This window comes from Aquarana catesbeiana, linkage group LG09 (genome assembly GCF_042186555.1).
Source record: "Aquarana catesbeiana isolate 2022-GZ linkage group LG09, ASM4218655v1, whole genome shotgun sequence".
Classification (NCBI taxonomy): Eukaryota; Metazoa; Chordata; class Amphibia; order Anura; family Ranidae; genus Aquarana; species Aquarana catesbeiana.
In genome coordinates, this window is record NC_133332.1 from 221,966,978 (window position 1) to 221,985,365 (window position 18,388).

Consider the following 18,388-nt stretch of genomic DNA (forward strand, 5'->3'; position numbering starts at 1 on the left):
TGCCAGGACTTTTTTTCCCGTCCTGCCAGCGCAGCGCTCCGGTGTGAAAGCCCTTGGGCTTTCACACTGGAGACAATGCTTCAGCTGTTTGAGGGCGGATTGCAGGCGCTATTTTTAATGCTATAGTGCCTGCAAAACGCCCTCGGTGTGAAAGGGGTCTAATGGTCACACAGCTTCACCGCTCATACAGCTATCGCTGTGTTTGCCAAACACTATGCGAAGACGTCACTGACTCCTTCTCCCTAAAGCATTTAAAAACACTGCGCAATGATGGTTTTTCTTTTATCTGTATGTGAATCATCACCTTGCAAATGTAATTCATCATGCAACTGTGATCTGTGAGAATTGAAATACAAGCAAATTCATCAAAGGCAATTGATTGGACATTTAGACCTCAGCTGGATTAACACAGACACTATTTATTGCTTTTTTTCATCTACATATATCTAGGGGATGTATGTTCCCTTATATGTTTTTTGATGCATTTTTTTGCATGTATTCACTTTATTGATTGATTATTTATTTGCACTTATTCACTTTACTGATTATGATATCAGGGTATTTTTATGGTTTAGGATTTTATATATAAGCACCACTCCAACAGATGGGGATAGTTTGATAAGCGCACCAACATATTTTATATTGATTTATAGCAACAGGTGTCACAGCACTAATTGGTTGGTTGTAGCTTACACATTTCTTTTTGGTGTTTTGTTATTTTATATAGAATCCACATCAGCGCTTTAGTTTTCTTTTTTCACAAGAGTTTTAATTGCTTTTTGTGCCCCACGGCTGGTAAAAAGTAGCAACCCATGGTACCTAGACCTTATGAACCCTAGTCATGGAGCCCTGTAGCTCTCGGTTAATTTCTCATTAACCACTTGCTTACTAGGCACTTAAACCCCCCTCCTGCCCAGACCAATTTTCAGCTTTCAGCGCTGACGCACTTTGAATGACAATTGCGCGGTCATACAACGCAGTACCCAAATGAAATTTTTATCATTTTTTTCTCACAAATAGAGCTTTCTTTTGGTGGTATTTAATCACAGCTGGAATTTTTATTTTTTGCTAAACAAACAAAAAAAGATGGAAAAGGCGGCACTGGTGGGCACTGATAGGCTGCACTGATGGGCACAGTTAAGGCGGCACTGATAGGCACAGTTAAGGCGGCCTTGATAGGCTGCACTGATAGGCACAGTTAAGACGGCACTGATAGGCACAGTTAAGGCGGCACTGATAGGCACAGATAAGGCGGCACTGATAGGCACAGATAAGGCGGCACTGATGGGCACAGATAAGGCGGCACTGATGGCCACTGATGGGCGCTGATGGGTGGCACTGATGGGTGACACTGATGGGTGGCACGGATGGGTGGCATGGATAGGTGGCATGGATAGGTGGCACTGATGGGCACTGATAGGTACCACTGATGGGGGGCACTGATGGGCGGCACTGATGGGGGGCACTGATTGGTGGCACTGATGGGCACTGATGGGTGGCACTGATGGGCACTTATGGGTACTGGTAGGTGACACTGATGGGCACTGATAGGTGGCATTGATGTGCAGCACTGTTGTTGTGGCACTGATTGTGGGCGCTGATGGGTGGCACTAATGGGTGGCACTGTGGGCACTGATGGGTGGCACTGTGGGCACTGATGGGTGGTACTTTGGGCACTGATGGGGGACGCTGGTGGGTACTGGTAGGCGGCACTGCTGCCTATTGCTAGGTGTCACTGGCAGGGGGCACAGATGATCGCCATGATCGGGACTGATGTCCCTCTCACGGCCGCTGGTGATCGTCTTTTTGTTTCCTCCTCACGCTGTCAGCGCGAGGAGAAAAAATAGCCGATTACCGGCTCTGTTTACATCACATGATCAGCTGTCATTGGCTGACAGCTGATCATGTGGTAAGGGGTCAGGACCGACCCCTTGCTCTGATCTGTGATCAGGCAAGTCTCATAGACTTGCTGATCACCGAGTGTGCTGCGCGCCCCCTGCAGGGGGCGCGCAGGCCGCTCGTGCACGGGACGACATCAATAGACGTAGTCCCGGCAATGTAGGTCCGTGCTGTTGCCGTCATTTGGCAATAGCGTGGATATGAGGAGGTTAAATAGCGTTAATTGTAGCTGAGATTTATCCTCCCTCACATATAGATTCTTCAATATCCATGCCTTTGTTATTGTCTGTGTTGTGGATGTCGGAACATGGGTCATGAGTGTAAAATGATGCTTGGAAATACTAGGGGGTTTAGGAGCACTTCATATGGGTCCATAGGAAACGACTGTTAAAAGAGGGTTCATAAAATTCTGTATACTTGCGACCACAATCATAGTGAGAAAAAACATCCATTATCCAAAGGTTGTAGCCATTGAATATATTCCAAGTGGTACCCTAACTGACAATGAGAGGTTCTCTTTATTGTACAAACTGGAAGCATTCTGGATCTATAAATTGTCCTCTTTGTCCCCCAATGGGTTAAATGAAGGCCTTGAGATCCATAGTATCATCTAGCTCATCTAGCCCCTGCATCATTGGTTGTTCATTTTTGTTGTATAACATTTATATTTTGTCTGGTTACAGGTAATAACCTTCTGTTGGTTTACATGGTGTCACCATGTAACCATTCAGTTGTATACACATATATCATTTTTCTGTTTCTCAACCCCCCCCCCCCTCACTTCTTTCATTCCATGATAGTCATTGTCATTTTTATTATTTCTATTAATATTTCTTGCCTTTATCATTGTGTATTATTTATTGAGATCTTAGTTATTAGCTCCTCTGCTTGTTGTTCTAATGTCTTTCTAGTTTTTGCAATATGAATTTGTTTTATTAAGCGTATTAAAGGGAATTTTAACTGTTTTTTAAATCATCTTATAGTAACAATAAATCAATATATGGTTTATCTTATTGATTTTTGTCTGGCTATCTGTCCGCACAAGACTGGCTCGACTAGCGCTCTTTTCTATAGTTGACATTGACTGTTTCTATGAGAAAAAGTAATGTTGCTGAGGGAAGTCATCAAAAGCATCTTGTAGTAGGAAAGGAAGCAGCTTTTTTTTTATTTAATACAGGTTTATTGATTTGAAGTGTAAACAGAAAAGAGTTATATTGACCAAAATAATGTCTGAAATGTAAAGCAAAGACAAAAAACAAATACCACATTAAAGATATGAAGATGGGGACATCACCATGTAAATACCCAATGTACTTTGGCAAGAGTTTTATTGAAAAAGCATCTTTACTGTATATCATCTAGGTCACAGCATAGAGTAGAATGAGAGCTTTATTGGTGTGTACGTTTGGTTATGCAAGGAGTGCATCAATGAACTTTGCCAGGGGAGTTGTACAATGAGGGTACCTAATGAATATTGCTTGGTCATATAAGGAATAACGTGAAAAGAAGGAGATAAGAGAGAGCAGACAGAAATCTAAAAAGGATTAGCGGTCCAGAAATAATTGAGGTGGGGAGAGAAATAAAAAAGAAGTAGGTAGGGAGTGATGGGTGTCAGGGTAAGGAGGCAGACTCTAAATGTGTGATCAGGAAAAAATGAACTCCGGAAACAAGGGCCCTAAATTCGGGGGATCATGAGAGAGATTCAGATGGTCCAGGTGGCAATATATGCAGAGTATTTGTCATAAAGTCAGGCTACCAATTCTTACAGATCTTGTAGGACAGGATGTTGATTTTCAATGTCTTGGAATTACATTATCTGGCAACCAGGAGAAAGAAGTGGAAGATGCTCCTCTTGGCTGTGAAAATGGAGCCAGGAAGCATGGAGAGTAGGGCAATGATAGGAGACACTGAAGTCTATTTATCCATGACAGTGTCATATATGCAAAAGGCATGGGATTAAAAATTGTGCATCTAGGGACTGGACCATTAATTGTGTAGCACTGTGCCTGTCCCTCTCCTGAGCCTCCAAGATTAAATGCAAAAACGCCTATGTATCATTAGGAGGCAGTGTGGTACCAGCATGTGGGAAATTGCTTTTCGTTTTTAGTATTTGGTAGGATTATTTTGGAAGCTGTCCAATTAACAATGCAGGTGAATAACTGAAAATCCAGGTCTAAATTATTTTTTGTTAAAATTGTTTTTGCTTGTATTGTGTACTTCATACTTCATCATTCTAAGTAACAATTATTCGTTTTTACTATTGTTGGAGTTTTTCTTTTGTTTTCTTGATTATCTTGTGAAGCATTTCCTTTTTTATGCTGTGTTATGTCTAATGCCACGTACACACGACCGGTTTTGCCGTCGGAATAAACTCCAAAGGTTTCTCCGACGGAACTCCGACGGAATTCCGCTCAAGCGGTCTTGTATACACACGGTCACACCAAAGTCCGACCGTCCAGAACGAGGTCACGTACAACACGTACGACGGGGCTAGAAAAAGGAAGTTCAATAGTCAGTAGCCAATAGCTTCCGTCTCGTACTTGCTTCAGAGCATGCATCGTTTTTGGTCTGTCGGCACAGCATACAGACAAGCGGTTTTCCCGATAGGAATTGGTTCAGTCGGAAATATTTAGAACATGTTCCATTTCTAGGTCCGTCAGAATTTTCGAAAAAAAAAGTCCGATGAGGCATACACACGATTGGAATAGACGATGAAAAGCTTCCGTTGGACTTTTTCTGTCGGACATTCCGCTCGTGTGTACGCGGCTTAACTGTTATTAATCCCCTATTTTCTGAAATTCAGGCTTACGAAATCTAACTTGCATGTTGGTATGCATTTCATTGCCATTTCCTCACTGTAGTACAAGTAGTATGACATCTTTTGGCATGCTCCTTTACAACAAGCAGCATTATATGTTTATCTCACACTTCACCTGTAAAGAGGGCATCTCCTGAGGAAGTGGTTTATCACCATGATATGCGTGGGGGCTAGTATTATTTACCCTCCATATCTCTGGTAAAAGATTTCCTTTGTTTTCTTTCCAAAATGTTCACTTAGGCTATGATTATTGATTTATTCCTGTATGCAGTTGCAGGAGTAATATTGTGTTCAATCTTTTTTTTATAATAATTTCCAACATAAGCATAAGGGAAATATGCAGCATACTGCGACAATAGCAGAGGTACAAAATGACAGGTCCATATGAAAATATGTTAAACACTGAAATACCTTGTCATCAGCCATATACAATAATAAAAGAAAACACCATTATACAGTAGATATGCAGGAGTAATATTGTTTGACATTTTGTATCATTGCTATTGGCGGGTAGTCAAACTATATACTGTATATTAATATATATATATATATATATATATATATATATATATAAATTAGATGTTTGTTCACAGCTTGTATTAACACCGTGCAGTTGTCTATATCTGTTCTAGGTCAATCCATGTTTGCAGCTCTTCCTGAATGCTGACAATTGTTACTTATGTGTTGAATGTTGAAAGTTTGTTCCTCTCTGCGCTACATGATTCCACCCTATGGCTAATATGTGGCTACAGGACACCTTAGTGACATTAGGCAGCTATTTTTGATGAGTCCTTTGCATGGTGACAATTTTGCTTGTGACAAAGCAGCAGCAGTCACATTTCTGTAAACTGGTGGGGTGGCCTTTTTAGATTGGTCCTTCTCTATGGCCTGGGTTATGTACAGCGCTCAGCATAAATGAATACGCCTCAACGATTTGTCAGAAAGACCTTTACTTTCCTTTCAGAATCAACATTTTCTATGGGACGCTATACTACAAAATACTCCCACAAATGTGGGCCATTGATTGCAACCAAGATTTGTTAATTTGCACACACAAAGTATTTTTCCTAACAAATTAATTTAAGACCATGTTGTAAAAATGAATACACCTCAATGAAAATCTTAGAAACAAAGCTAAATTTTAGACAACAAAATCCTAATTAACAAGAATTCAACTACAGGTGAGTCTAATTATTCATTAAACAGCTGTACAACTTAACAAACAAAACCCCTTCCCATTTCATGCTGCTAGCAATGGCACCACATGGAAGAGAAATGTCACAAGGCCTGAGAAAAAAAAATCTTTACTAAAGAAAGGTGAAGGCTACAAGAAGATCAGCAAAGCTTTAGAGCCAGTTCACACTGAGGCAGCACAACTTACAGCGTGACTTCCTCAGGCGACCTGCACACGACAGCAGCAGCCACTTGCAAAATGACTTCTACATAGAAGTCAATGCAAGTCGCCTCAAGTCGCCCCCAAAGTAGTACAGGAACCTTTTTCTAAGTCTGAGCGACTTGCGTCACTCCTATTAGAATGGTTCCATTGTACAGTACGGGATGCGACCTGTCAGGCGGCTAGGTCGCCTGACAAGTCGTCCCAGTGGGAACCGGCTCTTACTTTTCAGTCAGAATACTATAGCAAAAGTGATACAAAAATTTTACATAGATGGAACTGCAACCATCTCACAGAGACGTTCAGGCCATCCACAGAAGTTAACACCTCAACAGGAGCGTCTTCTGATGAAAAGGATTGAAGAAAATTGCCATACAATTTCACTGCAGTTAGCTAAAGAAATAGAAACCCAAACTGAGGTGATTGTTTCCCATGACACAATATGGCATACACTGCAGAGGAATGGCATGCATGAATGTTGTCCATGAAGGAAGCCTCTGCTAAAGCCCATGCACAAAAAAGCCAGCCTAGAATTTGCCAGGCCCATGCTGAAAAAGAAGAAGACTATGGGATTCTGTTCTCTGGAGTGATGAGACCAAGATAAATGTTTTTGGAACTGATGGCTTCAAAACTATGTGGTGTCACAAAGATGAGAAGTACAAAGAAAAATGCATGGTGCCTACAGTGAGACATGGTGGTGGCAGTGTCCTTCTGTGGGGCTGCATGAGTGCTGCTGGTGTCGGGGAGCTGCATTTCATTGATGGTATCATGAATTCACTTCTATATTGAAAGAGAAGATGCTACCATCACTCGGTGCCCTTGGTTGTAGTGCACTTTTCCAACATGACAATGATCCAAAACACACATCTAAGGCCACGGTTGCATTGCTGAAGAAGAACACAGTGAAAGTGATTCAGTGGCCAAGTATGTCTCCGGATCTGAACCCAATCGAACACCTATGGGGAATTCGGAAGAGACAAGTTGAGCATCACTCTCCATCCAGCATCCAGGCTCTAAAAGAGGTCGTTCTTGAAGAATGGAAAAATATAGATGTTTCAATATGTCTCTGACTTGTTCATTCCATGACTAGAAGACTTGGTGCTGTCCTTTCAAATCATGGAGGTCATACAAAATATTAGATGTAGTAGTTTTCGTTGTGGGGTGTATTCATTTTTGCATCAACTAATTTGGCTAAAACTGAAGTATTTGTAATCTAAGTTATATTATTAACCTTATTGTCAAAAATCAGGTATAAAGAAAATCCGCCCACTCATACACCCAAAAACGCTGCGCTGATGGAAAATAAAGCCTGAATCTAAGCTGCTACTTAAATGATAACAACCATAAATGAAAAATTTGATTCACCACAATCTCGCCCCAAGTGAACTTAAATTAGCAGCGCTAAAGTGAACCCTAATCAAGAAGTGACATATAGTAAAGAGTGATGAAATAAACAATCAAACAATGATATAATCATATCATCACTCCTCCCTATTATTGTGCATCAAATAATATGATCAAAAAATTCACAAATAAAGTGCGCAAAACCAATTATGTGAATAACATATCTGTGCACATAAAAAATTAAATATATAATTCAAAATATATATAAATATGTGTAAACCAATGTGAATCAGTCCACAAATATAAAAAAGTGTCCACAAAAAGTCCAAATATAATATTGTTCCGTGACGTGATACAGTGCAGGTCTTCACTTAAAATAATTCTTCCACCGCACCTCTGTGACTGTGAATCCACTCCCCTTAGTTAAATAAACTCACCAGCTCCTTTTGCCCACACTCTCGTGTCAGGGCCACCAAGCTTTTATCCCACACAGCAAGGGGAAATGAATGATCTCCAATGGTACACCTTTACATATTCAGAGTGTGGTGCCAAAGAGCTCTCTCCGCATGAAAAAAAGAAAATAATCCAATAGTGCAATAGCGTAATAATATTTATTAAAATAACACACTCCTCCACCATTAAACTGACATCTTTAAAATTCACTGCAAGCCCAAAAATAACTCAGCACCGCAAGCTGTCACAGCATAAACTCCAATCCGTAAAACCAGTGTATGGTGGTAGCGGCGGACCCAGGTACTGTGCTCTCAAAATCCCATGATTAAGTCTTCATGACGAAACATGTCGGGGCGTGGCTACACGGTAATCGAACGCTTGTGACGTGGGACGCTGTGACGGGGAGCGCCATACGAGGAAGTGCGGAAGTGGGTCCTATCAACACCAGGGATCGGGTGAGACGGGTATTTTGAGAGCGCAGTACCTGGGTCCGCCGCGACCACCATACACTGGTTTTACGGATTGGAGTTTATGCTGTGACAGCTTGCGGTGCTGAGTTATTTTTGGGCTTGCAGTGAATTTTAAAGATGTGAGTTTAATGGTGGAGGAGTGTGTTATTTTAATAAATATTATTACGCTATTGCACTATTGGATTATTTTCTTTTTTTCATGCGGAGAGAGCTCTTTGGCACCACACTCTGAATATGTAAAGGTGTACCATTGGAGATCATTAATTTCCCCTTGCTGTGTGGGATAAAAGCTTGGTGGCCCTGACACAAGAGTGTGGGCAAAAGGAGCTGGTGAGTTTATTTACCTAAGGGGAGTGGATTCACAGTCACAGAGGTGCGGTGGAAGAATTATTTTAAGTGAAGACCTGCACTGTATCACGTCACGGAACAATATTATATTTGGACTTTTTGTGGACACTTTTTTATATTTGTGGACTGATTCACATTGGTTTACACATATTTATATATATTTTGAATTATATATTTAATTTTTTATGTGCACAGATATGTTATTCACATAATTGGTTTTGCGCACTTTATTTGTGAATTTTTTGATCATATTATTTGATGCACAATAATAGGGAGGAGTGATGATATGATTATATCATTGTTTGATTGTTTGTTTCATCACTCTTTACTATATGTCACTTCTTGATTAGGGTTCACTTTAGCACTGCTAATTTGAGTTTACTTGGGGCGAGATTGTGGTGAATCAAATTTTTCATATATTATTAACCTTACTTTCGTGTAATGAGCCAAACAAATGTTCTATAAAACTCAGTTTTGTCCAAATTTTGGAACTTGTTCTTGTGTTCATTGAGATATTGAATACAATTTTACTTTTCAAAAGGGGTGTACTTATTTATGCTGTGCAGTAAATGGTTTTTCCTTATCATACCTTTTTTTAAAAAAAATTTGTTTACAAAGATTGGAAATGCCCAAAGCACAGTTTCATGGTTCCAAAGTGCTTTTCGGTGCGTTAGCCTTTTGAGGAGGCCCTTATTAAAAAGTGGACCTCTCCTCCTGTTGAGACACTACTTTGGGATGTCCCTATGGTCAAGAATGAGAAGAAGCTGTGTCCGTTAACAAACGTAAGAGAAAGCTTCTCTGAATTCTTTGATGGAACAGCACCCGCCCTCTCTTTGTTTTTTTTTTACTTGTACTGCATTGTGACTAACTGGCCAGCCTATAGCAGAGAGAGGGTTTATATCAGTTAGGACTATCCATAGGGTGGTGCAGTGTTCTTTTCTGCCTAGTGTCCCACTCCAGTATGTGGCACTTTAAACCCTATGGTCAAGAATGAGAAGCTGTGTCCATCAATGATAGCAGGAGGGAAGGATTAGGTTTAGGGGCATTGGGGATACAAGATGGGGGTGCACCTACAGCAGGCCAATGGTGAATGTTGAGGAGAGGGGTGCGCATGGAGTAAGTAAAGGGGGAAATGTAAGTGAGGGGATACATGCGTGGTGACACAAGGGGGTACACAGCTGTAATAGTTAAAAATGGGATGTGCAGGTGCAGTGCTGGGGAGGTGACAGAGGGGCCCCACAGTAAAAGTGTTGGTAGTAGAGTCACAGCTGTGAGAACAGAAATGGGTGAGAGCATACAGATGCGGTGTTGTGGGAGGCAGCTTATATAGCTATGGCCTCTGAGAGCAGGCTGAGTAGGAAAACCTCTGATTTCTTCTGTCATCATCTCTCAATACGAACAGGGAAAATGGTGGGTTTTGTGCAGGAGGGAGCGTTCCTATCAGCATCCAGGCTGGCTGGCAGCAATGTCAGTAGGGGAAAGGGGGAAGAGAGTGCAGTAGTCAGAGGAAAACCCTGCTTCTGACTGAATATAACGTGTATAACGGAGCAGCCAGACCTCACAGCCCAGAAGCTGTGGGGCTCAGGAGAAGGCTCTTGCTCCTCCAAACAAGTAGTCGGAGGGAGTGCAGGACACCTGGGGACTGGTGGGGGCAGAGAGGATCTGTGGGGGGAGCTACAGGAGGATGTAACTGATCTAACTGACCAATAGAGGTAAGGAGAAGAGTCCAATGGAAGGCAAAATAACGCTATATGCTATATCCCAGTGCTGTTTGTCCCATGTTTGAAGAATAAAGGACTTAGCTATTATAGTATTAATGTAAAACTAAAGGCAAAACTTTTTTTTTTCATTTTGAATAGAGTAAGGGAGGGTTATAACTGCCCTCTGTTTTTTTTTCTTTTTTTTTCACCATCTGTGCCCCATTGAGGAGATTTCCCTTCACTTCCTGTCTCATAGCCAAAACAGGAAGTGAGAAAAAATCCCCCCCAAAGCGAGGGTAACCGGTGTTGTCACCAGGATCACCAGAGCTAGTGTTCCCATTGGAAGATTCTCCCTCTATTACTGTTCTGTTAACAACCCCAAAATGTGGGAATTTCTTTCACTCGCAGGGATAACAGTAAATTGGACAAATGGGATGAATCTCCCTAATGTGGACACAGACAGCACTAATAAGATGACAGCTGTTCTAATCCCTCCAAAATGAAAACAAAAAAAAAGGTTTTGCATTTAGTTTTACTTTAAGGATTGACAGAAAATGATTGGAAAAGATTTGCCAGATCAGAGTAGGCAAACACAAATTTTGTCGGATGTGAACAGTGGCAGAAAATAATAATCTGGTGGGGATTGTGACTGAGTACACAGCCAAAGGAGGCGACCGGTAACATTTGCCTCTTTAGAAATAGACCCCACAACCTACATAAACCAGTTCATTGCTGATGTGGTCTTGTAAAACATACACGCAGTGCCACCATGTGGCTAAAGATAGGAAGAATGGCAGCAAAAACAATTGAATACTGTCCATGATACTTTTTTTTCTTTTTTTTTTTTTTTTTTTGCACTAACATTCAAATTGTTAGGACAAGCTTTTGGGGCGTACCCCCTTATTCAAAGTCCAAGCTGTACTAAAACACAATCTTTTGAGAAGAGAAAGAAAAGCACAGACATACACAGCAATGGTAATTAAACTTGGATAGTTAGTGGGATAAGGCAGGGTTAGGGCTATGGAATGGGGAGAGGGTTAGAGTCACAGTGACAGTGGTCATAAAACTATTGGATAGTGACTCAGAAAGCTGAGGTCAACATTTAGCCAATTTTCTTTTGTGTCAAATAGAATTATCATTGTTAGTTCAAAAGTTTTCCTTTCTTGAGTAGTTTTGAAGTTTACTTTAAGAACTAAAACAGTAATGTCTTCCATAGTGTGGTCTGGTCTGATTTCCCACATGTGTGCAGAAATGATCTTTTTAATGCTCTTTAATGGTGTGTCTGTGTAGATTCATTCTTGTTTGTATATTCTGTCCTGTTTCACTAACATAAGATCCCTGATTGCATTTTTTGCATTGGATGAGGTACAGTACATTACTGTCGGTACAACCGTATGATCCTGTAATACTGAAGGTTTATATGTGTGATACTTTTTAATGAATTGATTTGGCTGCACAATTTGCACTGTTTCTTGTTGCAAGGTTTAGTTTCTTTATTTGTGACTTCATATCAGAATGAAGTTTCCTGCTGGTTAAAACAATGGCAGAACCTCGGTTTTTGTTTTAGAAAAAAATTACTTTTCTAAAAACTAAATGTTAAAATGAATATAATGTTTTTTTTTTTTTAAATGTGCTAATTATTTGGAGTAATTGAGCTTAAAGCCCATTCCCAGACGGAGCTTAACTCCCTCTGACCCATTCATCTGTATTTTTAAAATACTAACTCAGGGGTCCATGTTTCATAACCACCACTGCTTATGGGAGCGACGATCGGTGATCCAGTATTGCCGCATGGCTGTCTTCTGAAGCCTGAGGGGACCTTTCCATTGTATAGGAAGTGACTATATCCCCCAGGCAGTGACATGGATACTAGGAAGGACCCTCTTCCTCTGCATTGAAGAAAACTTAGAACGTGGGGTGTCATGTGACTATGTACTTAGGTAATTAAATGGAGTTTTAGTTAATGATTATTTTCAACACTATACCAGGTAATGTGGTAATTGTGTGCACGTATATGTATGTGTGTGTGTGTGGGGGGGGGGGGTAGACAAGGGGTGGGCCGGAAGGGCAGTTGCCTTGGGTGCCATAGGTTTACTATAGGGATGGGGGCGCCTTCCTTCTGTTACAAGGCTGACAGGAGTAGTGACAGTGGCAGTGATTTTGACAAGTGAAAGATTTCTGGCCGTAGGATCCCCTAAGCTTGCACATCATGAACGGAGTTTAGCTTTTTTTTCACTGGGCACTGGATGACCTTGTCCCAGCACTGAGCTTAACTATAGCTATTCTTAAAAATGTTCCCTCCCTCCTCCTCCTACCTATTCCGCCCAACCTGTATAAAAAAGATGTGAGTAATTACCTATTTTTAATCTGCTCTGGTCTGGTCCCATGATCCTGCAGAGCTGGCTCCCCCGTGTCAGTGAGCAGCTGCTGCAGGGGAGAAAAGGAAGCGCCAACTACAGCTGGACAATGGGAGCCTATGGGTGACATCACAACTCCTGGAAGTCATAGCCATCGTTGAGCACTTCCTTCCATAGAGCTGTAGAATCACAGGACCAAAATGGTGCTGATTGAAAATACCCTTTTAATTCAGAAGATGGGTAACTACCCTCAGTAGATGAGTGAAAAAAAAGGGTGTAAGTGATTCAGCATCAAAGATATCAATATCTACTTAGTGTTGGGTGGAGTGACTAAACAAATGATAAAAATAACTGCTGCAGTTGTAATGCGTACCAGTGAAATTGCAACTACCGTATATACTCGAGTATAAGTCGATCCGAGTATAAGTCGAGGCCCTAATTTACCACAAAAAAATGGGAAAAACGTATTGACCCGAGTATAAGACAAGGGTGAGAAATGCACAGCTACTGTAATTGGAAAAGAGGGTCAACAATGCCCATTTGCAGCATCACTGTGCCCATTTGCATGCCTCACTGTGCCCATTTGCAGCCATAGGTCCCCTGAACTTCAAACTCGGTAGTTAAGGGTTCCTCGATGCCCCCTAGCTGCAGCCAAAATTTGGGGTCTCTGAACCCAAAGGGTCCCGAAATGACATTGCTGCAGATGGACACAGTTGACCGAATTTGGGGCCCCGTATCTCGGGGCCACTTAGTGCTAAGAACCCCAAATTTGGTGTGCAAACCCAGTGGAACGAGCACCATAAAATTTCCAAAGCTGGGGTTTTTAGCTCCAAGTGGCCCCGAGATACAGGGCCCAAAAAATCAGTTCAGAAAATGTCAAGCACTTTTCTGCAGCAGAGAATGACATTTTCTGAACCGGCTTTGGGACCCCGTATCTCAGGGCCACTTAGTGCTAGGAACTTTAGCTTTGGATATATTGTGGTACCAGTTCCACTGGGTTTGCACACCAAATTTGGGGTTCCTAGCACCAAGTGGCCCTGAGATATGGGGCCCCAAATTCGGTTCAGAAAATGTCAAGAACTTTTCTGCAGCAGAGAATGACATTTTCTGAACCGATTTTGGGGCCCAGTATCTCAGGGCCACTTAGTGCTAGGAACTTCAGCTTTGGATATATTGTGGCACCAGTTTCACTGGGTTTGCACACCAAATTTGGGGTCCCTAGCTCCAAGTGGCCCTGAGATACGGGGCCCCAAAGTCAGTTCGGAAAATGAAATTTTTTGCTGCAGAAAAGTGCTTGACTCGAGTATAAGTCGAGGGGGGCACTTTCAGCACAAAAAAATGTGCTGAAAAACTCGACTTATACTCGAGTATATACGGTAAATAGTAAATAATAGTAGTCAACCATGCTAGTCACTTATATACACAAACAACCACCTAAATTAACATTGCCATAGAAGAAAAATGCATATGATGTGCTTAGCAGCTCTTAAAGTGGAGTTCCACCCATTTTTACAACTCTTCAGCATCCCTCACTAAACTGTGCACTGTATACAAATTGGATATTTTTTTATTTTTTTTCTCAGCACTTACTGTATATCTGCTGTATTAATTTTTCACTTCCTCCTCCCTGGCCGCGGCCCATCGCCTCATTTCCTGTTTGCAATGCCTTCTGGGAAGGGGAAGCAACTTCCTCTGACACTGCCGTTGCTATGGAAACTGACCTGAAACCTATTACACTGCTTGTGCTGCACTGAGCATGTGCGAGATCTGCAAGGATGAGATCCAGGAAGAAATACAGTCTGGCTTCAGATGCCCAGACTTAAGATGGCCACGGCCTGCTGTAAGTTTAAAAAATAACAAACTACTGCTATAAACTAACAAAACAGATCTTAGTTTACAGACTAACTTTACTAGAATACATTAAGCTTGTGTATTATAGGGGTATTTTTATTTAAAAAGTATAATTTCGTCCGGAACACCACTTTAAATATCACATTACAAAGTGAAAAGACCATAAGTTATTGTCCACACTGAATAATATTTGAAAGGATTATTGTCCAGTAAAAAAGTCCCAAATGGGTTAAAAGCCTACTGTCAGGTTTTCTACAGCTAGGAGACCAGACAGGTAGCTGCCCAAGGGAACTGAGACCAAACCAAGAAGGGGAAAAGTGTTGGACTCAGAACCGGCATGAAAAAAAAAGAAAAAAAAAGGGGGGGGGGTAAGAATGGAAAAAAGGGGTGAGAAAGATAGAGAAGAAAAGAAGGTGAGTCAGTCCGGGGATCTACTGACACCGGTTCCTGAAGTCAGCACCTTGTGTCTGGGACCTGCAAATAAGCAAGCCAAGGAGACAATATTTTGTCGAAGAGGCATTGTCTGTCTCGCAAGACTCTAACCATTTTTTCATTTAGTATTATCCACGTATGTTTACGCTTCAGTAAGGCCATGTCTATAACTGGGCTTTTCGTAATGGCAATTTTGGCCGACAGGAACATGAAATATATTAAGGTCTGTGTGTGTCTCTGAACATTTGGCTTATTCAGTAGGGCAATACTTGCGCCTTTAATAATATCGATCGCTGTAACTGAAAAAATAAAAGAGTGCATTTTCCAGGGTTTTAACCAACCCCCGCTCTATCCAAAATAAAAAAAGAAAAAGTAAAAGAAGTATGCATACATGTGATGAAAAAGTGCCTAGTAGTCAGCACATTAGGACCAGCATGCTGTAAATGAGCTTACTGCCAACAATGAGTTCATCTAAATAAGTGTCTGGCTGCATTGTATTTTGCACTGTGTGTAGTTTTGTTCCGACATCTAACGTTGTTTTGTTTCTGTCTCTTCTTATACTCGGCCTGCATAGCCGTTCCAGCCTCAACGCCAAACCCCACGGGAACATGAAGCTTAATTGTGAAACGTCTGATCTGACAGCTGCCATCATCAGCATCCCCACTCCCCCTGCCAACACACCGGATGAGCCATCATCACCCAGTCCTGGCATCCTGAGGAATTCCAGTGTTACTGCCAGATACTACCAGGAGACTGTCAGGATTTCCAGCTTGTAGGGTCTGGTATTCTCCTGGAACTAGTGATGTATCAAACACACTGTGACACCACACTCATACTGACACCTCACAGTCCCAATATACCAGACAATCAACTCATCTCCATGTGGCAAGCTGAAGGAGACACAAATGACATCTCAGTATTCATGCGTAATACAATGTCGCCAACACACAGATGCTGCTGCACAATAGTGACATTGTACAAGATCATGACGTATGTTGAAACAAACCTTGCATATATTCGCTACATGCTTGTACATCAGCCCGAATCGCACAACTTAAATTCCCCCAATTTGTAAACACAGATTGACACCCCTTGCAAGCACCTTAATGGACCACTGAAGCCTGTGCTTCAAAAAGAGCCATAGAGGGGTTGGTCTTAATGAAACATAATGGGGGGTATTAAAAAGCACATTAGAAACATACCTAGGCATTTCATTATTCATTTCATTCAGCTATGTCATCTTCACAAATAGGGGTACAGCCATGACTATAAAGAATACTAGAGACAGTCCAAATGACAAAGTTACTTGTTCTCTGGGTACATCATTTCAATAGGAACCAGTGACGATGGTGTGGCACAGACTGGGTGCAGCTAACATCAACCAATAGGGCTTGAAATGTCTCAACAGGTGAAGCTGTCAAAAACCAGGTAATGGATGATGGAATATAATATTTGGCCAAAGAACTTATGTCATGACTAGGCGTTAGCTAGGATTAGACTACTGATTGGTCGTATGGGTAACACACACACAGACATGGAATAGAGAGTATGCTCTTGTGTTTTGCAGACAGCCTTAGTAGTGCCGTTATATCATGGATCAGTATGCTATTAGCAGCATAAATTACAAACTCATAGCTCAGTTCACTATATGAGTTCTGATCTCCGCCTAATCCTGCAGATGATCATCTACCGTCTAATATGTCTATATTGCCATTTTTGTACTGTACATAGGACAGCAGGGTAAAAGCAGGCAGCACCAAAGCACAGTTTGTAATACAGTTTGTAATTTTTTGCCCATTATCTTTCTGCTTTGACTGGCTATCACTGGATGCTTGTGTATAAATCCAGTAAGAGAAATTGTGGGACTAAGAAACTGTGGGAAGCTCTTGAGAGGAGTCACAAGGAACCCTGTAGCTCAAGCAGCATACAGTCATCTTCTTATTTTTTTGCCAAACCTTAACTGGCAGAATGTACTTTTCAATGGTATCTTAGCATATACACAGTGCTGCTTCCACAAACACATAATTAATTCTTGTTTTCTCTTTCTCTATTTTATAGTCAACTATCATGCTATCATAGCTGGTGACAAAGAGGTATAGCCATTGTAGAGGGCTTTTACCATTCACATGTTATTATGGTTTCTAAATACACTATATTGTCAAAAGTATTGGGCCGCCTGCCTTTAAACGCACATGAACTTTAATGGCATCCCAGTCTTCGTCCATAGGGTTCAAATTGAGTTGGCCCACCCTTTGCAGCTATAACAACTCTTCTGTGAAGACTGTCCACAAGGTTTAGGAGTGTGTCTATGGGAATGTTTGACCATTCTTCCAGAAGCGCATTTGTGAGGTCAGGGACTGATGTTGGACAAAAAAACGTGGCTTGCAGTCTTCGCTCTAATTCATCCCAAAGGTGTTCTGTCGGGTTGAGGTCTGGGCTCTGTGCAGGCCAGTCAAGTTCCTCCACCCCAAACTTGCTCATCCATGTCTTTATGGACCTTGCTTTTTGCACTGGTCCAAATCATTTGGTGAAGAGGGGATTATGGCGTGGGGTTGTTTTTCAGGGGTTGAGCTTGGCCCCCTAGTTCCAGTGAAGGGAATTCTTAAGGAGTAAGCATACTAAGACATTTTGGACAATTTCATGCTCCCAACTTTGTGGGAACAGTTTGGGGATGGCCCCTTTCTGTTCCAACATGACTGCACACCAGTGCACAAAGCAAGGTCCATAAAGACATGGATGAGCAAGTTTGGGGTGGAGGAACTTGACTGGCCAGTACAGAGTCCTGACCTCAACCTGATAGAACACCTTTGTGATGAATGAGAGCAGGGACTGCGAGCCAAGCCTTCTCTCCAGCATTCGTGCTTGACCTCACAAATGCGCTTCTGGAAGAATGGTCAAACATTCCCATAGACACACTCCTAAACCTTGTGGACAGACTTCCCAGAAGATTTGAAGCTGTTATAGCTGCAAAGGGTGGGCCAACTCAATATTCAACCCATACGGACAAAGACTGGGATGCCATTAAAGTTCATGTGTGTAAAGGCAGGTGTCCCAATACTTTTGAAAATATATTGTATGTACCTGTATGGGTACTGTATACCTGGAAAACAACAGATAATAAGTAACAATGCTTACTGTAGAACTTTTCTTATCATTTTAGTTTCTTAGTGATGGAAGACCTGAATCAACTTCCTAAATATGTATCTGCAACTCTTCATATGTCGCTAAAAACCTGCTACCTTTAAAAAATGGCAATATCCACGAGCTGCTGATGAAGGCTACTGCTATACATTTTTGTGTGTGTGTGATTTCCACATACCTGC

The 18,388-nt window shown here is 41.6% G+C and overlaps 1 protein-coding gene across 1 annotated transcript in view; it reads left to right on the plus strand.

Annotated features, from left to right (window-relative positions):
• The window catches only part of KCND1 (potassium voltage-gated channel subfamily D member 1), a 158,193-nt gene extending 140,896 nt beyond the window's left edge, over positions 1 to 17,297 (plus strand). The window contains exon 7 of the mRNA XM_073599791.1: positions 15,640 to 17,297. Within this exon, the coding sequence (XP_073455892.1) occupies positions 15,640 to 15,841 (202 nt within the window). The 3' untranslated portion in view covers positions 15,842 to 17,297. The remainder of the gene's footprint in view (positions 1 to 15,639) is intronic.
• Positions 17,298 to 18,388: the final 1,091 nt, after the last annotated feature.